Raw genomic sequence first — 24,266 nt, 5'->3', positions numbered from 1 at the left:
GTCACCTGTGGGAAGGTTCTATATCCCGTTAGTACAGTACAATTTTGAATAACAGGATTAAAAAAATTTGACAAAATAGTCAGGGGTGGGGGAATTTCAGCTCTTTCCCACGCACCCCAAAAAAGGGGGCCATGGCAAATTGTAGGCAATGCACATTCCTCCTTTAGCTGTTAAAAGCTATTTTAGCCAAGCCATGGTGTCAGGTGAATTGACTGTGCTGTCTTAAGGGTTGCAGTAGAGTTCAGCATTCTCCATCTTCCTCCTCTGGTATCCCAGGATTCTTTCAGTGACTCATGCTTTTACTGAATGGTTTCTAATGCCATCTAGTTTTCACATTGAGCTCTCCTTATTATGTATTCTGCTCCATCTCTCCCCGCTCCTTGCAGTAGTGTCTGGAAATAAGCTGGGGGTAGATAAGGGCTGTTTTGATAGCGAATGGAACTGCTTATAACTGTTGGCAGCACATGGCTGTTGCGTCATTCAGCGCTGTAATAAATCATTAATATAATGTAAAAAAAGTAGCTGCTTTTCCCTCTGACTTTTTGTAAAGCCCCTCATCTATGCACTGAACAGCTGGCTGGGCTGAGATCTAGTCCCTGTGGTGGGCTTGGGCTGAAAGCTGTTCACTTCAATCAAAACTTCCTCAGAGTAGTGGTGGGGTTTTTTCCCCTAGGCCGCCAGTGAGTTTTAAATTTTGGCTGCCGTTTAATGGATGAAAATAATGGTCTGTGTGCACCAACGTGCAGCCCATTTTCTTTCAGCTCCTAGGTTCCTAAGGTAGGAGTCATGACCTGGTCCAAGGGCGTGTGATCATCATTCTGTAGGGCTAGATGGGCGGAGCCCCGACCATCCTTCTTTCTGATGTAAAATGATTGTGCTCTGGTACAGAGGGAGCCGCTACTCTGCCGCTGTATCTCAGTCCAAACGTGTAACGTCCCCTACTGTTCCAGCCCTGGGCCTCCATGCAGTCCTAACGCACTCCGGCCTGAGCTGCCTCTAGCCTCTTCCACCCCCAGCTTTGGCCGAGCACGTCTGTCCACCCTCCCGCCTGCTGTGCCGCGGCTCGTCGGAGCAGCCGTCGGGGCCCCCGCCCCTCCCCGCGTAGTGCGGGCCAGTAACCAGTCTGGGGGCCAGGCGGGGCTGTCGGAGCTGCTGCATCCCAGGGCAGCACCGAGCCTCTTCGCGGGCTGGTCCCACCAACTCTTCCCGGCCTGCAAAGGCCTCGTGCTTGGCCATGGGCCGGGAGCCAGCCCACGCCGCGTGTTCCCCAAGGCAGGCCCAGGGTGCGAGGCCAGGCTGGGTGGTGCCTGCGGGGGCAGGGGCCTAGGCCATGGTGATGGGGGAGTAGCACTGGGGGGGGGGGGATTGGGGGATGGGCCATGCCCTTTCTTCCTCCCCCCCCCAGCCCTGCTCCCTCCTGTAACAGCCTTGCCCTGCCCCTCCCCTCCCCCCAAGATGGCGGCGGCGGCCCTCGGCCCGTCACGTGACTGCTCCGCTTCCAGTCCCTGCCGGCGTTGCTGGGCAACGGGGACACGCTGCCCGCGGCTGCAGAGAGCCGGGCCCGGAGCGGATCTACCCCCCGCCGGGTAAGGGAGGGAGGGGCCCTGCGGCTCGGGGCCCCCCCCGGGTAAGGGAGGGAGGGGCCCTGCGGCTCGGGGCCCCCCCCGGGTAAGGGAGGGAGGGGCCCTGCGGCTCAGCCCCCCCCTTGTCAGCCCTGCCCCCCTTTCTCCTACCCAGCACTGCTGCCCCCTGCCTTGGGGCGCCCCTCGTGCAGCGCCTGGCACAGTGGGCACCCGCAGGCCCCATGCACTAGGGCTCTGCTGGAGCAGTGCATGGGCCAAGGGCGCAGAGCGGGGCCGGCAGCCGGGACTCCTGGGTTCGCTCTGCTAGGAGCCATGTGTGGGGCTGAGGGCGCAGAGCGGGGCCGGCAGCCGGGACTCCTGGGTTCGCTCTGCTAGGAGCCATGTGTGGGGCTGAGGGCGCAGAGCGGGGCCGGCAGCCGGGACTCCTGGGTTCGCTCTGCTAGGAGCCATGTGTGGGGCTGAGGGCGCAGAGCGGGGCCGGCAGCCGGGACTCCTGGGTTCGCTCTGCTAGGAGCCATGTGTGGGGCTGAGGGCGCAGAGCGGGGCCGGCAGCCGGGACTCCTGGGTTCGCTCTGCTAGGAGCCATGTGTGGGGCTGAGGGCGCAGAGCGGGGCCGGCAGCCGGGACTCCTGGGTTCGCTCTGCTAGGAGCCATGTGTGGGGCCAAGGGCGCAGAGTGGGGCCGGCAGCCGGGACTCCTGGGTTCGCTCTGCTAGGAGCCATGTGTGGGGCGAGGGCGCAGAGCGGGGCCGGCAGCCGGGACTCCTGGGTTCGCTCTGCTAGGAGCCATGTGTGGGGCTGAGGGTGCAGAGGTTTGTACTGCTTTAACTGTATTGGTTTGAAATTGTAATCTTAAAGAGGTCTGATCCTCTAGCATGGACACGGTTCTACCAGCATAAAGGTGCTTGCCTCAGTTTATTCCTGTAAACACTCCTGTAATAATGATTAGAGGAATAAGCTCTACCAGCGTAAGGCACCTTTATACTCCTATAACTGTGTCCATGCTAGGGGTGTATGGCTTTAACAATAAAAAAACCCACCGCCTCCCAACTGAAATAGTTAAATGGGGGGGAAACCGTGTAGACCAGGGGTTGCTCTTTAAAGGCCAAGGCCCCCATCTCATGACTGTGCAATCATAGGTCAAAGGAAATGGTGGGAAAGACTGTTGCATGCTAGATCCATGTAAGGAAGTAGGGATACGCTTACAAAACAGAGCGATAGAAATCAAAGAGGCAAGACCCACTGGATCATCCAGTCCAGGATTGTTCCCTAATTTAAACTCTCTCATCATTTCTAAACACAGAATGTAATCCCTTGCGGTAGGGACTACATCTTTCTGTGTCCCCCATGGAGCATCTGCTGTGCAACACAGCAGTAAAACGGCAAGTTTGAAGCAGTGCAAAGGTGCAACGTTTCCTTCTCCCTCGCCTCAGCAGGCACCATGGAGATCGTCTACGTGTATGTGAAGAAGCGCAGCGAGTTTGGCCGACAATGTAACTTCTCCGACCGGCCGGCTGAGACCAACGTGGACATCCAGCCAGACCCGAGCCAAGCCACAAACTTCATCGAGAGGGACCCCATTGATGCTGCAATACAGTGTGCCAGTGATATGTCAGAGCATGAGGTACAGTTGGAGCAAACAGAGCTCTCTTTTAATGAATACTTGCTTGCAAGGCTCCCTCTGACAGGATAAGAGGGATGTGTTGCTGAGGTGGTTGCAAAATTTGGTATGCTCCACAATGCAAGGTGCCCGTAGTCAGTGATAAACTGGAGCTCTTCTGGGACCCCGTTTGTAGGCGGATATAGGTATCAAGATCTCCTCTGGAAGAAATACAGTGGTGCTGCTGGTGTAATAATGGTACAGTATTCAGATAAGTTTGCAATGATATTATCTCCGGGTTCTCACCCATCCCAAAATTCACAAGATGGAGCTAGTGTTTTCATTGCTGTCTCCTGCAGGACAGTTAAGAGCTCGGAGTTTGTCTAGTGGCTAAAGCAGGAGACAGGGTTCTATTGGTTCTGATTCGCTGTGTGACCTTGGCAGCTCTAAGATGCTAAGACATAAAGTGGATTTGATCTTAGCTACCTCACAGGAAAGCAGGTGTGAGGCTCCGTGGATGTTTGTAGCATGGCTTGAGATCCTCCGAGGAGAACCACTGCCATAGCAGGAAAGAGACTAGTGTGTTGCAAACCTGGAATTCCATGAAAAAAGGGGGCGGTTGGGGGGTTCTCACTTCTCTGCAGTCAGTGATGGTAAATAAAGAAAACGATTCATGAATGATTTCTTAAGAGCTCCCAGAGTCGGACTGATCCTTTGCAAAGCCAATCTGCTCCGCTTGGGTAAGATGTGAGAAGCTACTTTGGGTTTGAACAGTGGAGAAGTAGCCAATAATTCTTCATTCCAACGCTGGCCCCTGTTTGCAATCACGTCGTTGGAAACCCCTTTTCCTGTGTGCGGAGTAATAAAAGTAACAACTTTGTTAATCCCATTTGTTAACGTTCCCAGATGAACTCTGTGCCTCCCTTGTAATTTGCCCAGTATACACAATAAGGGATTGCTCAGTTATAAGGTGTAATGCTACATGATCCCCAATGCACTCCAGTAGATGGAAGTTGAGTGAGAGCACTACGGACATTTGGTGAAGTGATTGTCCATAATTCCATTGTTAGCCACAAAGGGGATTACAAGTTCAACACTTGGTTATGGCCAGAAAAGTGACTGTAATGCTGGCAGCTTCTCCCCATCTGCGTGAGTGTGTGTTCAAGTCAGATCTGCTGATGGCACTGATGAAAATAGTGTTTACTCCCCTTTGCCGTGCAGGAGCAGTGCAGCCGGAGAGGAGTGTGCAGGGTTCCAGTCTGCTTTGTGCATCAGTAACTGAACAGCCTGTTCTATTCTGACTGCTGGCTCTTTAGTCTTGGCGATGCCATAAGAATCAGAGAGAAGAGGGCTGAGTTTTGAGAACCCAGGTGGAGTTTGCAGCACTGACAAAGCCAGGGAAATCTTGATTGGTAGTCTGAGCACTGGCTGGATCTGGAATCAGCGAGGGAGTAAATGCTAGACCTCACGGAGCAGCTTTAAAAACCAAGCCCATCAGCTTTGTATCTTGCTTCTCTCTCTCTTTGTGTAACACTTCAGGTCAACACGGAGAGATTTGAGATGGAAAATGAGGGGGTTAACCACTTGGAAGGAGGGTGGCCAAAAGACGTCAACCCGCTGGAGATGGAGCAGACCATTCGCTTCCGGAAGAAAGTGGAGAAAGATGAGAACTATGTCAACACCATCATACAGCTCGGCAGTGTAAGGCCACTGTCCCATCCCTTCCTCCCCCTCTGCCTGTCTGCGTGTGTTACAGCTCCCTTTCCCATCATGCTCTGCTTGCTGCCTGTCCTCCCAAGACAGTAGCTTTCCCAAATGTCACATCACGGCTTATTTGCATGGCTTGCTTCACAGCTGATGGAGCACTGCATCAAACAGAACAATGCGATCAATATCTACGAGGAGTACTTTGACGAGGAGGAGACCGCAGACGTAGCAGATGAGCCTCCGTCTGCAAAAACCATCAATGTCTTCAGGTATTGGCAACCAGGAGGTGCTACGCTGTGCTCTACGCATTCGCTGTTCTGTTCCAGTCCATACTGACCACTTGGCCAGCTGAGGCGGCTACTTCAGTTAAGCCTGCACTGTTAAGCTGCATCTGCTGACAGGAGCAGGCGTAACTGAAGCAGCAGGTCCTAGCCGCAGTCCATCTCAACCAGAATGAACTGCAGGACGTCCCAGCTATTTGAATGGAAGCTGTAGGTATAGCCTTTCTCCTGATAGAGACAGTCTCTCTCTGCACTCGGACCAACCCTGTCAATTTCATCCTTGGAGAGGAATATATAAATATAGATGCTCCTTTAGGTATTTCCAAATAATTCTTCTGGGGGTGGCAATTACTACAAGAGTTTAATGCCCCGCCTCACTCTGGTTATTTGTTCCGATCACTGAAAGCAGACTAGTATCAGAGGGGTAGCCGTGTTAGTCTGAATCTGTAAAAAGCAACAGAGGGTCCTGTGGCACCTTTGAGACTAACAGAAGTATTGGGAGCATACCTGCCTCTGGAGATTTCCATTACTTGCATCTGAAGAAGTGAGGTTCTTACCCACGAAAGCTTATGCTCCCAATACTTCTGTTAGTCTCAAAGGTGCCACAGGACCCTCTGTTGCTGAAAGCAGACTGTTTTTCCTTCACTGTATTTTGAGCAGTAATTAACATGTCCTTCAAAAACCAGTCAAATAATGTTCATATGGGGAGGATCTAATGGACTTGGGGTATTATGGGGCTCTTCAGTGAGTATCCCAGGTTTTAATATCTTTTGTATCACACAGTGTCAAAGGAATCTTCCTTCTTTTGTTTCTCAAATATTTTTTTCAGTGTTAGGGCCTGTGTAGTAACTTTTAAAAGTTAGATTCCGGAATGTAATTGAATTTCTATAAATTTCTAACTGGAAAGGTTTATTAGCTCATCTAGGTCTTCCTTTCACAACCCACTGCAGGATTGTTTCCTGTAATCAATACTCAAGGGTTTTAACCTGTTTTAATTGAGGTTCCCGCCACATCCCTTGGGCAACTATTGCATAGCCTGGAGCATGACAAAATTGTTAGCAAGTTAATGCTATTGTTTTATTATCAAAAAGGGATCCAAATGTAATCAAAAGGACAGCCACCCATCTCTCCTGGCACCCAGATGGAAGCAAGAAGCTGGCAGTAGCTTATTCCAGCCTGGAGTTCCAACGAAGCTCTAAAGATATGAGCTATGAGTCATACATATGGGATCTTGGTAAGAAGGAAAAATGCTAGAGTTAGTCATGCTTGCCACTAACATGGTCCTTAATGTCTATTAAGTGCTCTGAAAGTATTAACTAACTAATCCTCACAACACCCTCCGGGGAAAGTAGAGAGGAGGTTGACTCCCATTTTACACATGGGGAAATGAGAATTGGGGTTTAAGGTATCTGAACCCCGACCAAAATATGGAAAACAACCTATAAAGACCCACTCTCTGTAGGGCCGGATTTACACCTTATGTGCCACTAGGCACAGCATCTTCAGGACCCCCACTGCCTACAGCTGACCTTGGTGTTTTTCGTAAAAAATGAAATGAAAAGAAATATAAACATAGCCTCCCTGGGAAGGCACAAGACCCTCCACCACGCATGGCAATCCCAGCCTGGGCCGGGGCGCAGCCCACCTGCCCCAGGAAAGGTGCAAGGGGGGGGCGGACTGTACCTTTTTCATGGCGAGCAGTCCCCGGGTGTCTTCTGTCCCTCCCGCAGCCTGGCGCGGAAGCCGCGCTCCAGCTCTGCCCATGTAAATGAATGAGGCATTGGCCACGCCCCTCCCTCTCCCTCTCCCTCACTGGCATGGGGTGGAGGCAGCAGGGTGGCTGAGATTGGGAAGGGGCTGGGATGCTCCCAGCCAGCACCTTCAGCAGCCATGGCTCACAGCGCCCCCAGGCGGGCTAATTTGGATGCTCACCCTGCTCCAGCCCCACACGCTGGGCAGCCACCAACCCACACCAGGAGCCTGGCCGCCCCCAGGGGAGCTGTATGTGTTAACTTTTAACCCACTTTTAACTTTTAGGCGCCCCCCAGTGCCTAATTGGAAATCCGACCCTTACTCTCTGGCTTCCCAGGATAGAGCCCTTCTCACTTTTCCCAATGAGCTCAGTTTCGTTTTCCAGACACGCTGGATTGTTGAAGTAACTTAATTGCCCATTCTGTTAAAAAACAAGAAGCAACAGAAGCCCTGGGTTGGGAAAATCGTCTTGCTGCGGAACTTCCCAAGTGGATAGAACTTCAGTGCAGTGGGCACAGGACGGGGGTGAGAGAGAGATGTGGACGTTAGAAGCAGGACTCAGTCCACCACTGAAAAACAAAAGGATGACAAGCAAAGGGGGCAGTGGCAGTGGAGTGTGAGGAATGGACACCTCTTCCTCCCGCCGTCCTTTCACATGTGACTAGACCTTTCACAGCCACAGGGGGCTGCAACCCCAATCTGACAGATAAGGGAGCTGGATACCTTCCTTCTTCTCACAGCTGTCTGTCTAGTGACTTGCATTCCCAGCAGCTCGGAGCTTCTCGGTAATGGTCCCATCTGCTTTTTTTTCCCCTTTAGAAGCAAGGTGCTAAATGGGAGAAGAGTCCTGCAGAATGGAGGCAGAAAGCGAGCACTCAGTGCAACACTCCTCCTCTTTCTGCCCCAAGACATGGCATGGCTAATAGTCTGTTTTGGGGGGAGACGATAAGGTGCATTTTTATCTGAGACAGAGAGAGGAATTGCTGGTCTATTTCAGGCCCAGAACTGGAAGTCAGGACTCCTGGGTTCTCTTCCTGGCTGCTGTGATACCTTGGGCAAGTCATTTCCTCTCTTTACCTCCGCCTGTACAACGGAGAGAATACTTGTAAAGTGATTTCAGGTGAAGAGTGCTGCAGAGGTGCTAGACAGAGATTACTCCAGAGGAGTACATTGTAGTAATGGTTTCTACCCTGCCTCTCGCTAGCATTGATGCTGGGCAGACATGGGTGCTGGAGGTCACTGGCTAGTGTCCAGCATTCCTGAGCTGAATTAGTTGGAAATGTTGTTTTCCTTCTGGGCTTCACTCAAACTTGGCTTTTCTCTGTTTTGTCCCTTCCCGATAGAAAATCCCAACAGACCAGACCTGGTTCTCAGGCCATCATCCCCGCTTGTGAGCCTGGAATACAACCCCAAAGACTCTCACATCCTGGTTGGAGGATGCTATAATGGACAGATCGGTAAGGGACATGGATTGTATATAAAGCAACACTACCAGGGGAACTGCTTAATTTTAATTCTGCGCTAGCCTTGCTCCAGTGCTAATCTGCACAAAGACTCCTTGGTGTCATTAGCTCCAAGGCCTGGAATACTGAATTGGAATTGGAGCCCTGGGACTGGCATGACTCATGAGATAACACACGTTCACCTGATTAGGCAGCAGGTGGTGGCCGTGCAGGCTATGTGGCTAGATAATTCACCGTGATGCACTTGTGATCCGGGGGAAGCCCATTCTGTCAGTGGCGAAGGTGGGTCGCCCTGGACGAAGAGGCTGTGTTATTTCCTAGAACACCCACTTTAAAAAAAGGTGGCCATTTCATCTGTTTATCCCTCAAAATGTGTCAGGCACTTTCCAGGTGGGAAACAGACACAGATGTAGCTGGAGGAATGTTCTGAATTACTAAGTAACTCCAGGGCTAGTGAAATCAGCAGTCCCTGGGGACCAGAGGCTCATGCTTGTCCATAAAACAGGTACAGCCCAAACAGTGTCAGTAAGAGCTTCCTGTGCCCTCTACACGCACTCCCTGGCACCAGTGTGACTCAGCCCATTATGTAGAATGGGCAGGTGGGGCTCTGTGTCCATCCAGTCTGCCTGTGGGCGCTTGTCCCTTCTGCCTCTCACCTGCTGGAGACAGTGCAGTGGGGACAGGAGGGGTGTGTGTGAGAGAGATGTGGACATTAGAAGCAGAACTGTGTCCACCAACACCCATCAACATTTTATTTATTGTCAGCAGTAGCCCAGATGTATCCCATTGACATCAGTGGGGGAACCTCCCTGTCCCCGCCCCGAGATGACGCTGATCCATTGTGTTCAAATAGCTACCATAGCCAATACAAATGTTCTCTCTGGCGGTGCCCTGGGCATGTCTTTGCTAACCAGAGCGTCCTTCCCGGCAGCATGGCTGTAGATACACCGTCTCATCAAGCAGGCTAGAGTTGAGGACAGGAGGCTGTGTTGTCGAGCCCACGTGCTGTACAGAACACTGTGTATCAGGTAGCTGCTGGTGGATAGTGTTACCTGCTATTGCTCGCTTCCCCGCTGAAGTGCCTCGGGAAGTGAGCAGTGGCATTAGAAAAGCTTGGAATAATTGCCTTCATTTCATTTGGAGAATAATTTTTGTTCCCTTGTTTTAAACATTAAAAGAGGCTCCCCCTTTGCCAGATCCGTGTAAGAGTCTATTGTTTATTCAGCCACGCAAGCCTTTCAATTTAATTACGCTCATTTTTATGTTTTCGCTGCCCTTTGCAGCTGCAATCTGATCTGGCAGGGCATACATTAGAAGGGCATTATCATGCGCTCCTTAGGTGATGGAAGAGAGAGTCGATTTCACCTCATCCTTCACAGGGCTCCCCAGGCGTGCAGCTGATGGCCCAGCAGAGCACAAGCTGTCACATTCAATTGTTTAATTATAACCGAGCAAGAGCAAGCGAGTGCCCCTCTGCCACGTCCGCAGAGAATCAACCCGGATCCCTAATCCTGGCCAAAGCAGGGCCGGGCAAGTCATTTACACCCAAAATGGGAGCTGCCTTTGTGCTGCACTAGAGATTCTCCTCAGCAGCATCTGTGCCTGTCTGACGCAGAGATGTGCGTCTAGAACACCCACTGTTTACGTAGGACCTCCGCTGATTTGTGCTCCTGCAGAGCCGTTAGAGGGTGCATGAGTTACAGGCTGTGGAGTGGCTTGACGCCAGCCTGCTATGTGACCTTGGGGCCTGGATTTAGAAGGGCCAAGCACCCAGACCACCAGCTGGAGTAGATGGGAACTGGGGTGTTGCTGCATACATCTCTACTGGGGATAGTGGTCATCCCCTGCCTCTCCAAGGGCAGTTGGGACACTTGGACTTTCCTACACTGGAGTTTTTGGCTGCTGGCGTAGCTGCATCAGTGACTTGCTTACGCCAGCTTCAGGCTGCCCCGGGGAACCCACAGTTTAGCCGTTATTCAGCCCATCCACACTAGGAGTTGCAACAGTTTATTGGCAGCTAAAAACCCCAGTGTAGGTGAGGCCCAAATCAGTGGCTGGTTTGATGGCTCTTCTGCATGAAATGCACAACGTAAGTGCCAGGTAGTCGCAAACCCTGCTCCTTATTCCTGGCATCACTGGGGGCTGCTGAAGTGATAGCCAAAGGAAGACAAACTCCACGTTCTCTTCATCCCGTTAGAAAGCACCGAGAGGAGAAACAACCCATGGGAGCCAGGTGGAGCAGAACCAAAACACTGGGGGGAAATGGTTATTCGCCAGGTCCTCTCTGGGAACTGCAACCAATGGAGCGGGGCAGGGGATATGACAACTGACGGTCTCCTCCCCTTCACAGCTTACTGGGACACCAGGAAAGGAGGACAGCCGGTGGAGCTTTCCACCGTAGAATTCAGCCACAGGGACCCCGTGTATGGAATGATCTGGCTTCAATCCAAAACCGGCACAGAGTGTTTCTCCGCTTCTACCGATGGGCAGGTAAAGGCCAAGAGACAAGGCGGGCTGTGGTCTCCGCACGGCCAGCGCTTGGCATCACCAAACGGCCACATTGGACTTGGTAACACTGACAGTCTCTGCTCCGAGGAGAGCACTCTACTGCCTCCCACCCACAGAGAGGAAGCGTGGATGTACGTGTCTCCTGCCGTTGCAGGTCCAGTCATTCATGTGTTTGAGTCCAGAGCCGCTGCTACCTGATGCTGGGTAGTAAAAGTGCCAGCATCTCTATACGAGAAAGACAGTCTGGGGATTATGAGAGCGAGCGGCTCTGATGTCTCCCATCCCCTCCGCCAGGTCCTGTGGTGGGATATCCGTAAGCTGACCGAGCCCACTGAGACACTGGTGATGGACATCAGCAGGAAAGGAGTCTTGGAGAACGCTTTAGGAGCCATCGCGCTGGAGTTTGAACCAACCATGGTGAGTGCCGCTTGCTGTCTTTCCCACCAGAGCTCACGCTGGAGGCTTTGTCCTGTGGTAGCCATTGTTCCAAAGACCTCAGGTGTCCCATGTCACTTCCCACTCAGGCTAAGGGTGCAGTGCTCCTAGGCCAGAAGCATGGTGGGCAGGATGCAACGCTTCAGGGAAGACGTACCCAGCGGTGGAACCCTTAGGCACCGGCTTGGGTTGTGGCCAAGGGGATGGGGAGGAGGGAACGTACATGTCTGTTGTATTAATTTAGATGGAATAAATGAGCCAAAATTACTGTCTGACATTAACCAGTGTTAAACGAGGTCTGGGGTTCGGTATACAGAGGCATTTGCTTGCTTAGTACTCTGGTAAACACTCGGTTAGGAATCCTTTTAACCTTTTATTAAAGATGCAGCAAAGAAGAGCAAACGGTAAAAACCTTTGAAGTGCTAAATGAGGCTTTCATTTTAAAACAGCCCTTGTTCCCTTTCCCTTAGCTGGAGAGTCTTTAAAGGGAACCCCCCTTGTTTGACAGGCTCTTAGATGGCATTGTCATGGTCAAAGACACCCACGCAGTGATTTTAGTTCAAAGACTCAAGCCTGAGGCCAGTTTACTGACATACATACCAGTGCACTGGGGTGCAGTCCAAAGACTGACACACCGAGGGCCGCTCGCAGGCGGGTTTTTATTTCATTAAACCGCAAGCAAAGTACAAACAGTACGTCATGAGTTAAGAAACTAGGGTTGGGGTCAGTCCCCCCCCAAATCGCGAGTTAAGAAATTAGGGTCGGGGTCAGTTCCCCCCCCTTCCCCCCTGGTACCTTCCTCATTAATTTCTGAGAAGTGGGTGTTTATTTGGGTAGAGGGGCGCTTGGTGGTTTTCCCTGGGGTGGTACTTGGCACCAGTTTGGGTACATTTCTCAAGACATGTTATTTTCCGGGGTCTTTTGGTTAAAGATTGGGGGGGGGGTTCCATGGGACGCCTAAAGAGGATCTATGATTGGCTATTTTTGCAGATAGCCGGAATCACGGAGTGGGTCACAGATCACCCAAAGGAGAAGCTGCATGAGTCAAGAAATGGCATTTAGCTAAAGTTACCTATTGCTTCACACAAGTGGTTATTATATGTCATTAGTCATGAACATAGTTCATTAGTGCTGCTGCTGGGGCTTTTTGTTATTCTTTCCCTCCTTGCCCCCGCCCCTCTGGTCATGACCCTTGACCGCGTTTGGCAGGGAATTGTGCAGTCTAGTCTAGTTCGGGCCCTGGCTTGGGCCCTGGCCTGTACTGCTTTGTGTAAGGGTAGTTAGCATAACAGATCTCTGTTGGAGGGTTTATTTTGGGGCTTTCAGATTCACAGCTCTGGCTATGAAAAAGAAGGCCCCCCCTGCTCTATTTCCCGATAGCGTTAAAGCTGGTAATAATTGTTCTTTTGGGAGAAAAGAGAATAAGTGAGTTAAGCTGGGCTGGAGCTGGCATTGTCACTGTTGTTGTTAAAGTTCAGTCCCATTTCCTTTATTAAACGAAACATGACAGATACCCGGAAAAGGGGGCAAGAAAAGAACAGCTTCTGTCTCTGACGTTGACTCTCACTTGCAGTCTCGCTGCTGGAAAAACACCGGCACAGAACGTGGTCTTATCAGCCACTCCAAGTTCTGGCAAACTTTTACCAGCATGGGGCAGTTTAGGGCATTTTGTTTAGCTGCCTTTTTGGTCAGAGGCTGTCAGCAGTATTGTAAAATGTACCATCTTGGGATGGCTCAGCCAGACTCTTATTACACAGAAGGAAAGAGAGAGAGAGGAAAGAGAAGAAATAAGGCAGGGAAGGAAAAGGACACACGGAGGTGTGGGGAGAGAGGGAGAGACACACACACCCAGATGGTGTTTGGGATTCAGCCAGGAGAAGTGGCGGCATCAGCTGGGTCCCTCTCTCTGCCCTACTCTGGCCAGGACATTTCTCAGGATTAGAATTAAGGTGGTCCAGGGTCCCAAGAGGCGGTGGTGATGGTAGCCATGATGGTGAAGCTCACTCCAGCAGACTGTTTTTCTCCCAAAGTCTTTCTTCGAGGACCCCACAAGGCTGTAATGGGCAGAATAGCCTGTCCACTCATTATTTTGTCCACCAGTTAGGCCTAGTTTCCAACGCATCAGTTGTGGTTCACTGATTTCTGGTGCCACACTTTTCTCGTTTACTCAGCATGATCTTAACACAGTCCTTGAGCTATATCAGGAGGCCTTTGTGTTTGGACTAATTCAGTCTGGCTGCCTCTGCAGCTTTCCCCATCAGCACTTGTTATTACCGGTTACTGGGACATCTTATGAATTTTCACACACTCCCGACAGCTGAGCTCACAGGTAGGGTGAGCAGGGGCTGAAGAGCGTGAGTACCAATTTCAGGGCAGACTATTAGGAACCAGGGCACGATTGTTCACCTACCAATTACCAAGTACAAACTCCTCAGGCACTATAACGGCCGTAACATGGAGTCACAGACAGTTCTCTTGGGTACGCCGATCTGCCTCACCACCCAAGTCAGCCTGCCTTTCTGATGGATGGTCCCTTACACCAAGAACCACAGCAATATTCAGGTTACTCCCAGCCCCAAAGGACCAGTCACTTACCCCAGGTCAGTTGCACCTTAGATCTCACACCAAAGACAATGCTTGTAGCCAATGCTATAATAAACTATCTAAAGATTTATTAAATCAGAAAAGGAAACCAGAGGGTTATTTACAAGGTGAAAGCAGGTCAACATAGAGAAACAAATGAATTACAATCTTAAGTTTCAAAAGATAATAGAAGCTTCTATAATAAGCAAACTCTACGTGTTGTTTAGGGCTAACTCAGTCTCCGCAGCTGGGGATCTCTTGCTTATGCCTAGAAAAACTTGCCTCCCCAGAGTCCCAAGCAGCATGGAGATAATCAGTTCCTCTTCATTAGGGGTTTTATTCTCTTTGGGTTGCAAAGCTCAGCTGATGGGTGGAGTCCGAGCCATGGCTTGTCTTCATGGGGAGGACGCAGAATAACAGCAAAAGTCTTTTGTCCTCTTCCTGACGGTATGTAGGGAAATTCCAGCGGCAGCATCCCACAATAGCCCATCTGATATTGATGGACTTTTCCTGTTGGGAAGAGCATGACACCTTCTGTTGAAGGTCAACCCGTCACACTAGTTAATGTCTCTCTCCTGTCTGGTGATTGACACAGTCACTGAGGTTCACAATACAACTGCTCAAATATTACTTTACAATAGGGGATGTGGATGCTATAAGTGAGCTTAATGCCGGCTGCAAGTCCCAAATATTCAATAAAGTCTAAACACTAAATGCATTTGTAAAACTCTCATACCTATTTTAACAATACTAACCCCGTTGAGCCAGACAGATGCCTACTAAGTATTTGTCAGTGTTCATCTGAGACCGGGGGACCTTGGCATGAACTCGCACCTGGCCTGCCAGCATTGCCTAGGGTACATTTGTAGGCCCAGTTAGTATGACATCTCATACGGTCCTGGCGTTGTGTAGGGTGCAGCAGGCAAACCAGGTTCTCGACACACTGGTTTATATTTCTCAAACCTGTCGATTGCCTGAGCTTCCACACCGTTCACATGCTTCATTACCATGCACCACATCTGTCTGCATTCAGAGTAACTCCACTGGCTTCCATGGGGTTACTCTGGATTTACATCAGCGGTGCTGAGAGCAGGATGTGGGCCCACATGGGTTGTGTACAAATCTGCTTGGATTTCAGAGAGAGGCTGGCCAGTGCCAGAAAGCATCTCGAATGCTGCAGGTGGTAATCTCTGCGCACAGCATGGATTTCCTTCATGGAACCAGCACTTAACAAGCCAGGAATTTATTTATTTTCTCCTGATCTTGGCATGCAACTAAAGGTCTCTGTTAGAAGACTGGGGTGATAATGGCGTGAGATGGTTGTTTGTTGCTAAATAGAGTATTTGCAGCATACACAGGGCTCTTCCCTGGGCAGCCTGCTGGGTTCTCCATTAGTAAGTGTAAATTATCCAGTGCTGTGTTTTGGCTTCCCTTTCCCTGCTATCCCTGCAGTTGGTTGCTGTTCAGAGACAGGAAAAAACAGATGGAGACTCTAAGGGATCTCTGATCTCCAGAGCCAGCAGGGGTCTAGCCATGATAAGCATCTTTATCTCTGTGGTGCAAGCCAAGCAGTGCTGTAGTTGTTGAGAATGTGCGTCGAGCCGGTGGGGGGCTGCAGTTGATAAGTATCCTACTCTGTGTGGTTACAAAGCGATGAGGCCAGCAGTGGCTAGAGTTGGGGGGCTGCTTTGACACTGCAGAGCAAACATGGAAGTGCCTTTGCTTTAAGTGTAGCCCTGAAGACAGAGGAGCCGAGCTGTCTATGACCATGTAGGGCTGGGGAAGGCCTGTTGGATGAGACTTCATCTCTCCAGCAAGGCATCAAGAAATGTAACCTCCGTTTACACACACAGTACATGAAGCGTAGGCAAAAACAATAGCTGGTGCATGTCCAGGGAAATGCCAGAATTCTAGGCAGTCACTTGATCTTCAGCGGATTCCACGCTACTTTTGCCAGCTTCAGGAAGCCAGAGTTGGGCTTGTTCCTAGAACAGTGGATCTCGCCAACAGCGCTCTAGTTAATAGTACACCTGCCAGTTTTCAATGCCGGGTTCACTTCTCCTCTTGATGCACGTTGGAAGAAAGTTTGCCCGCATAACTCCTACGGGCATTACTTGGATCCAACTATACCCTCGCCCTCCACTCATCTAGAGGAGAACAAACCCCCTTGCTAGGACCTGCCCTTCATGTGGGAGATCCTCTCCTGCTGGAAGAGCATCCCCACACCCAGTGACAGTTGCGTTCCACTGTGTTTCCAACCACAGCCGACCAAGTTCATGGTGGGGACGGAACAAGGCGTGGTGATCACCTGTAACCGCAAGGCCAAGACACCTGCGGAAAAGATAGTTGGCACATACAGTGGGCACCATGGCCCCATCTATGCCCTGGCAAGGAACCCTTTCTTCCCCAAGAATTTCCTGACAGTCGGGGACTGGACTGCTCGGATCTGGTCTGAGGACAGCAAGGAATCATCCATCATGTGGACCAAGTAGGCGATGGGTTTTATTTTGCACTTACTGTTTCTGTCCCTGATTTATAGGCACAGGATGGGGTTTCAGAAGCATCTCAGTGACAGAGGAGCACAATTCTCAGTTAATTTTAATGGCACTTCAGTGCTGAATCACTGGGCTTTGGAAATCCTGCCTGCGGCCCCTGCGAGTGGTGGTGGCAGGAAATTGTTCCTCCCTCAACAATTAGGTTTCTTTAGATTTCCCCCTGCAGAGCCAAGTAGAGAAGATAGAAGCAGAACAGGAGTGAAGGGACCTGGGTTCACTCTGTGTCCAGTTGTATGTCCCAGCCCCTGTATATGTCAGAGGCAGCTGCCTAGCGTATCTAGCACAGCAGTGCATGGCGTGTAAAAGCTACGCACTCAGGGAATGTTATGTGGCACTTCCTCCAATGTAGCATAGCTCTTTCACATGGATTCTTCAGCACCAAATGGTGTGAATGAGTTGTTCTGAGAGCTGCTGGATTTGTTGGCAGGTACCACATGGCTTACCTAACAGACGGGTGCTGGAGCACCATCCGGCCAGCTGTCTTCTTCACAACCAAAATGGACGGGACCCTTGATGTCTGGGATTTCCTCTTCAAACAGAACAACCCCTCCCTCAGCGTGAAGGTTGGGTCAGAAACACGTCTTCTTTTACCTTTGTGTCTCCTCCTCGCCCGCTGGGTGGGAGCTGCGGGGATCTGAACCATTGCAGGGATGTGGTAGGTGCTTCGCAGACCTCTCCCGAGGCCGGTGGAAGGCTGCACCCCGGCAATGATTTGAGTTGCCTGTGTTGAGCTCTGCAGCAGAAGTGAGTTAGCAAACACATCCTGGCCAGCCCGGCTGTGGAGGAAATCAAGTAGTCAGCATAAGCTCTGGTGCATACACGGGCACTCACCAGTGTCTCACTGTTTGGGCAACCCAAACCTGTAGGAAAGAAATGTTCCCGCCAAGCTTTTGCAATGTCCGTGTCTCCAATGTGTCCATCATCGTAGTGGCATTCCCGTCTGCAGGAACCAGGCCTCCCTCCTCCCCCGTTTAGGCCACGTCACACGTATGTGATAACATCTTTTAAAATCATTTGCAGCGAGTATTAATGACTAGTGCCTGAGGCGCTTGTGTCAGTCAGTCCTGATGTGCCGAGCCTGCCCTGATACAGGTGCCCTGACTCTCTGGTGATGGGCAGCACCTAAGCAGTAAACTCCCCAACTGGTCCTTCCTCCCCAGGTCTGTGACGAGCCTCTCTTCAGCCTGCGTCTGCAGGACAACGGGCGTTTCATTGGCTGCGGTTCTAAGCTGGGCACCGTGACCCTGCTGGAGGTCTCTTCCGGGCTCTGTACCCTGCAGAGGAACGAGAAGAACCTGGCCACGGCGGTGAGTGTCTCGTGCTGCAACTGGCAGCGTGGGCCTGGCTATGCTCGCTGCCACAGGTGAGCTCGGGGTCTGCTTTGAACCCGGACACTTCCAGTCTCCCTCGTAATGTTTGCCAATAGAAACTGGCGTGATGCAAGCGGTTGGCATGGATTGTCGTTAGCGGTTTGGGAGTACGGCTCTGGGGCACCCAGATTATCGATACACAGAAGCTGTCCTGTTTAACTTCAATTGGATTTAAACCAGATTTAGTTAAACCAGTGCAAAGCCCTGTGTGGATGCACTTATATCTGTTTGTCTAATTCCGTGGGTTTCACTTTGCCCCCAGGCGTAACTAACCTAGGTAAGAGCATCCACACACAACATTGCACCAGTTTAACTAAAATGGGTTTCAAATCAAACCTGCTGTTAAACCAGTGCAGCGTTGGGTGTAGTCCAGGCTTCCCACGGGGTCTCTCTGGCAATAGGACAGTGCAGTGTCAGGAGGGGTACAGAGGCAGGCTATCCTGGGCCCATGCTGCAAAAAGGGGGGCATTCTGGTGGCATTCCAGGTCTCACTAACACCAGGGACATGGACCCCTGCGTTCTCCAGCCTTCCGCCTCTGCGCTGTGCGGGGCTGGCGCTCTCCACTCCCCTGGCGTGTGGAGGAGTTTTAAGTCAAAGACTCACCCCTGGTGGCAGACACCAGGGAAAACACTTGGGTTCCTAAGTAAGTGACCTGATTTCTCCAGGGTGCTGAGCACCCCCAGCCGCTGTGGCAGCTCCTCGGCGCGGCCCGTGGAGTAGGGTTAGGTGCCGAGCTTTAAGCCCTGGAGCTCATCCTGAGGCACCCTAATCCGACAGGATGTAACTGCGTCACAGCGGGGGCCAAAGCGCCAGAGACCCCACTCGCGGGGACTCCCCGCCCCGTGCTGTGGGAAGGAGACCTGTGGCTGATCCCTGGAGGGAGGGGGATTGCAGGCATGCCGAGGGCATGGCTAATGTGCGCACAGAGCAGCGGGGCCTGCTGTGGGGCAGGAGGGGCTAACGGCATGGGTTCCTAGGGGCTCTGCTTCAGTTCAGGAGCCAGGATTCCTCCCCACATCCCTGTCGCTGGGGGCCCAGGTCCCCGAGCCCTAGCCCTCTCCTGCCCCCTGTGCCTCTCAGATGTTTGAGCGAGAGACAAAGCGAGAGAAGATCCTGGAGGCCCGGCACCGGGAGATGCGTCTGAAGGAGCGCACCAAGGCTGAGGGCAAGGAGGAGGACGTGAAGGTGGAGACGGAGGAGGAGAAGCCTGAGGAGCAGCTGGCCAGAGTCCAGAAGGAGTTCTTCGAGATCATCGAAGCAGAGATCAGGAGGAAGGAGCGGGCAGCCAAGCTGTCGAGAGCCCAGGTAGCACAGAGACCAGGTCTGCCAAAGGGATGGGGTGTGGCTCTCTGACCGTGGTGCTGCATCCTGGAACTGGGGGCTAGGAGGCCAGTAGATAAGCTCGGGATGGGCGGGGGAAGGACGCACCACATCACGTGCTGTGAGGAGACCACATGGAAGTGCAGCTCTGCTCTGCTAGGTCCCTGTGATGAGGGACTTGCTGATTCCAAATCAGGTGGACTCAGTTAAAAGTCAGAAGTGATTTCCCTACCTACCAGTCCTGCCATGTGTCTTAGACCTGGGACATTTATATCAGCTGTCAAGCTACAGGATTCCTGCCTGAGAACATGGCAGGGCAGGGAGAGCCCAAGGATCACACCGCTGTTGCAGGCTAATGGTCTGTTTGCCTTTGCTTTCATTTCATTGCAGGGGACCCTTAGCTGTGTCCTGTAGGTTTGCTGGATGTGAGCCTGGCACTGCATGGTTCACACCATTGTCACTGAACATCTGCAGTTATTCACTAAACCCTCCAGTACTGGCTTCCCCCCCTGAAAGTACAGGCTGTTGGACAGAATCAACTGCACTCCTATGGAGAAGCTGATTTCTGACTGGCTGCACTGTCCCATTTCCCAGTGTGCTGCCCATTCTGGGGAGCTCTGCCGGGCTGGCACAGATTCCACAGGAACGGGGGGCTGATTTTTATACCGTTTCTAAGTATTCACTGATAAAAGGCCAAAGCCGCAGAGCTGGGCAGGGAGCCTGTTTCAGAGAGAAAGAGGGTCGGTAAGAGCAGGTTTTCCATGCCTGGGGACTTGGAACGCAACGATCTCCCTGTTCCTTTCAGGAGAAGGAAGTTACAGATGAAAACGAGGACGAGGACCCTTACAAGGTCAGATTACACCCCAGGGTACCCCCTTTCCCTACCGTAGACTGATTCCCCTGTTTCTACCCCCCCAGACTCCTGAAAAGCCCCCACACTGCACCCTGTAGTGTTTTCCGGTGCTCCTCCTCTGAGCACCCCAGCTTGCCAGTCACACGCCAATCCCCATGTGACATTCACACAGGGGCCAAAATTAGGGGCACCCCTGTCCCAGCCGTACAAAACCTCACGCTGCAGCACAGCTGGGGAACGCGAGTCCGTCTCGCCTGCGCCGCAAGAGGGAACCGGGTACCTGGGTCCCTCACAAGGCAGTGCCCAGAGTGCAGCTGGAGCCCTGGGTGCTGTGGGAAAGGAGGGGTTTGAAAGGTGTGTATTCTCAGGGGGAGGAGCCCGTCTTCCTCCTTCCGACCAGCCCCACTCGGGATATGCTGTGGGGCCGGTCCCCTTCCTTAGGATACCAGGCAGGTTTGGCCAATCCTTTATTCTCAGCTGCTGCTTCTGTCCCTATGAACTTCCCCTCTCCCCTTGCACGTGAGCAGCTAACACTACCTCTCCGTGCAGCCAGCCCCCTCTAAGGCGGCCCCCATCCCATCCCTTCAGTCAGCTGCCGTGGGGCCGGTGCAGTGCTCGGACCCCGGCGTCCTGCGTGATGACGCAGCATAGCCAGTGGAGCCAGAAAGAGGAAGCGTGAGCCCCCTTCCCCTGGCTGGCAGGGCATTGGGATGCTGTCTATGGGAAGAGACTCTGGGCCCCAGGAGATCCTCCTTGGCCTAACCCCTGTTCTCTGTCCGCAGGAGAAGTGAGCCTGGCGTGTGGATCGCACAGTCGCACTTCATTTATTCTCGTACGAGTGCAGGTCCTTTCCCCTTTGGATCTTTTCTACAAGAGAGACTGGATTAATAAACTGCAGCATTTTTAAGCCATGTCTGGTTGGGTCCAACAGACGTCAGGGTGGCGGGATCTGTATGTTACAATCCGCTTTGCATCCTGGACCGATGGAAGAGGCGGGCAGCCATTCCCCGGGCGCCGCTGTCTGCTTAGAGACCGTGCTGCCTCCCCTACGCAGACCCGCAGCAGCAGCCGCTGGAGGTCTGTGCCGTGTTCTGTTCCGCCTGCTCTCCTTCACCCACCTGCCCACAGGAGCAGGGGACGTTCCCCTTCCCCTCAATAACCAGGTGGTTTTACGACATGACAAAAGGCCAAACAGTCCTGGTCAAACACTTGGCTCCTCTCCTTGTCCCACCATACACCTGGCAGCCACTGCGCCAGCTCGCCAGGCCTAGTGATCCCAGCTGGGGCGGCCTGTCTAGTCTGTCGAGGTTCCCCTGGGACACTCATCCATGCGGGATCTGCCTCGGTCGTGGAACTGATTGGCTGGTTCCAAAGCCGCAGGCACACTCACCACTCTCCTGCTGACAGCAAAGGGGCCAGGCGCTGGAATACTCCCCGGGGAGGGGTACGAGGATGCACCGCGTGTGTGTGTTTGGCTGCAGGCGTGCATGTGACCCGGAGAAGCGGGGACTGAGTGCCTGTGTAGCAGCAGCAGGAAGATGATCATGGCAGAAGCAAAGCCCCCTTGTATAAATACAGGTGCACTGCTGCGGTAATGTGCACACCTGGCTAGAAACTTCAGGCAGGGATGGGGAGATTGCTGCACATTCGTGGCTGTAACTTCAGTCTGCTCCGGGCAGGAGCTTTCTCCTCCTGAAGCTGCTACTCCGCGGGGAGAGCTCAGAGCTGCGGAGCTCCCGTGCATTGCCCTGCGGAAAGGCCTTTCCAGTGTCTTGCAGTTGGGAAAGTGAAAGCAGCTCTCCGGGCCACTCACCCAGCGTTTTTGTACAGAGCCCCTTCTCCATGTGGCCTCTCAGGCACGTCAGTGTAGTCATCCCCTTTGTACAGATGGGGAAACTGAGGCACGGAGTGAGGGAGTGACTCACCCAGAGCCAGGAATAGAACCCAGGAGTCCTGACTGCATCCGGTAGAGCAGACTCTGTCCCTCAGTAGCCCTGCCCCCTAGCTCCTCCCCCATCCTGCCCCACGCCTGTTCCCATCTGAGTGTTGTTATTGCTGCTATTGATTCTCTGTGTCACCGTAGTTCCCAGGTGACCCAGTCGTGGAGCAGGGGCCCAGTGCGCTAGGCACTGTACAAACACAGAACAGGTACGCGTACCCTGGACGTACGCAGAGGTCTGCTGGGGGGACATCAACTCCTCTAGAGATTTGCCTAGTTTTACAACAGGCTACATTAAAAGCACTAGCGAAGTCACTACAAACTACAATTTCACACAGACCGTGACTTGTTTGTACTGCTCTATGTCCTACACGCTGCAGTAGAAGGACAGTATTTCTATTCCACTGGATTTATTTTATAATTCTGTGGTAAAAAGGAGAAAGTCCGCGATTTGTCAGTAAGTGGCTGGGACACTTTTGTGTTTCTGTGTCTGATGTTGTAAGCAAGCAGTTTTGAAGTGAGGTGAAACTTGGCGTCCGCAGGACAAATCAGACTCCTGAACGAGGGACAGGAGTCCGGAAAGGTTGAGAGCCGCTGTGCTAGAGAAGGGCAAGCTGGTGGAGGGGCTCCGTGCTCCAAGCGCCAGGCTAGGGACGGGATCACTGACAGGAGACAAGCAGGGAGATGGCACGTGGCGAGGCCAGAGGAAAGGAGGTTGCGGAGATCGAGAGGTTGCGAGCCTGGCGAGGACAGGGAAGGCCGTATCTCTGCAGAAAGAATCTGCATGAGCTAGCTAGATGGAGACCCTCCCTGCACCAGTTTCTCAGCCATTAGTCCAATCTCCCCAGTGCGGATTCTCCCTCCCCCCTGCTTGCCCTAGCCTGAGGGGAGGGGTCTGGCCCCACAGCTGGGAAAGGAGCCCAGGCTAAGAAAGGAGGGGTGGGGGTCCTCATCCCTCCCCAGCAAAGCTGTGTTCCCCTAGGGAATATGCTCATTCCCAGCTCTCAGCCGCCCGGGCCTTAGCCAGTGTCATAGGTGGTGCGGTGCAGGGGCGGTGGCAGCCAGGGCTCCTGGGTTCTACACCCAGCTCTGCCTCTCGCTCTCTGTGGCCTTGGACAAGTCATTTCCCCTCCTTGTGCCTCACTTTCTCCTGCTGTAAAGGGGGATGACGCTGAGGCTGCGAGGCCGAATTCCTGCTCCAAGGCCAGGCGCCCTAGAAACCCAACGGCACTCTGGGGCGACTGAGCAGCCAGCAGATTGTGCTGCTGGGATCGCATGCGATGCGGCCAGCTCTGGGGTGAAATGAGGCGCACAGCAACCCAACCCAGCAGTCCGAGGGCAGGAAGTGAAGAGTCCTTGTCTGATGGAGGTTGCCGGGGAAGTTAGGTTAGTAGCCTGTAATGTCCAGAGAGAGATTTGGACAGGATCCCTCCTTTTGGTAGATGTGCCCGGGGATCTTTGATTCCCTCAAGAGGCCCGGCCTCCATTTTCCATCACACCCAGACACTGGATGTATTTGCTGCTTGGGAAACCAACCAAGTGATTTTATGGGAAATAAAACTCTCTGCCCAGAAGCCAGTTCACCTGCTGTCCCGCAAACGCTGGGTGATCTAACCCCGCAGCCCTGCCCGCCTCCGTCTGAGCTTGACTCCAGCTCCGCAAACGGCCACTGTTTTCTGCTGAAATAGACACCTTTAACAAAGCTCCCACAGGCCACACGGGTGCCAATCAAACCCCACAGCGCCTCCTACCGTCCTGTCCAACTGGGGCTCTGCGGAGGGACAACCTCTGCCTCCCTCTGTAGGAACATGTCTGTTTCTGTTTATTTCAAAAGAGCCTGGTTTGATTTCTGAGTCTGAAACCCTCTGGTACATCTGGATTCTGGCCGGGCTGTGTTCTTCCAAGCTATTGATTAAATCCTGCTGATGATTTATAGCATCTGTCCATTCTGTTTCTCCACGTTGCACAGACGCTGGCTGGTGTGTCTACACTGGAAGCTGCTTCGTGACTTTTACACCTTTTTTAGCCCAACCCTCTGTCCACCCCTGACAGTCCCCACACATAAACCTTCCCCAGAGGTCTTAACCTAGAAGAACCCCAGCTGGGGGAGCAAGCACAGGTTCAAAGCATGCAAAAGCACATGTCTCTCTCTTTAAGGTGCATCTACACTGCACCAATCTTACCGCAGCGCGTGGAGTGCACACGCTGCACCTTCCCCAGCACGGACATCGATAGCCGTGCAGATGGTGTGTCCCCTGCACGGCCAAGCGGTGCCTCCCCCGTGGACACAGCTGGTTTTAGCAGCGTAGTGCCCCTC

General features: G+C 52.6%; 1 protein-coding gene across 2 annotated transcripts; it reads left to right on the top strand.

Annotated features, from left to right (window-relative positions):
* Positions 1-1,543: 1,543 nt before the first annotated feature.
* DNAI2 (dynein axonemal intermediate chain 2) lies at positions 1,544-23,884 on the top strand. 2 transcript variants are annotated; one of them, XM_054047595.1, is made up of 14 exons: positions 1,544-1,586; positions 3,016-3,206; positions 4,722-4,883; positions 5,037-5,158; positions 6,262-6,404; positions 8,266-8,379; positions 10,736-10,875; positions 11,188-11,310; positions 16,176-16,399; positions 16,894-17,029; positions 17,627-17,773; positions 18,918-19,142; positions 19,963-20,007; positions 20,793-23,884. In XM_054047595.1, the coding sequence occupies exons 2-14, from the start codon at positions 3,024-3,026 to the stop codon at positions 20,799-20,801; spliced, it is 1,773 nt and encodes a 590-aa protein (XP_053903570.1). In that variant the 5' UTR covers positions 1,544-1,586; positions 3,016-3,023; the 3' UTR covers positions 20,802-23,884. The 2 variants fall into 2 exon arrangements, with proteins under 2 accessions (XP_053903570.1, XP_053903571.1); XM_054047596.1 differs by having other exon boundaries at positions 1,552-1,586; positions 3,019-3,206.
* The last annotated feature ends 382 nt before the right edge of the window (positions 23,885-24,266 follow it).

This window comes from Malaclemys terrapin, chromosome 13 (assembly GCF_027887155.1).
Source record: "Malaclemys terrapin pileata isolate rMalTer1 chromosome 13, rMalTer1.hap1, whole genome shotgun sequence".
NCBI lineage: Eukaryota > Metazoa > Chordata > Testudines > Emydidae > Malaclemys > Malaclemys terrapin.
Note: the sequence above shows the minus strand (reverse complement) of the source record. Positions and strands in the feature narration are given on the sequence as shown.

Coding starts and splice junctions, on each gene's coding strand:
- DNAI2 (XM_054047595.1), top strand. CDS start 3,024: ATGGAGATCGTCTACGTGTATGTGAAGAAGCGCAGCGAGTTTGGCCGA. Junction 4,884..5,036: donor CCATCATACAGCTCGGCAGT/GTAAGGCCACTG, acceptor CTTGCTTCACAG/CTGATGGAGCACTGCATCAA. Junction 19,143..19,962: donor CCAAGCTGTCGAGAGCCCAG/GTAGCACAGAGA, acceptor TGTTCCTTTCAG/GAGAAGGAAGTTACAGATGA.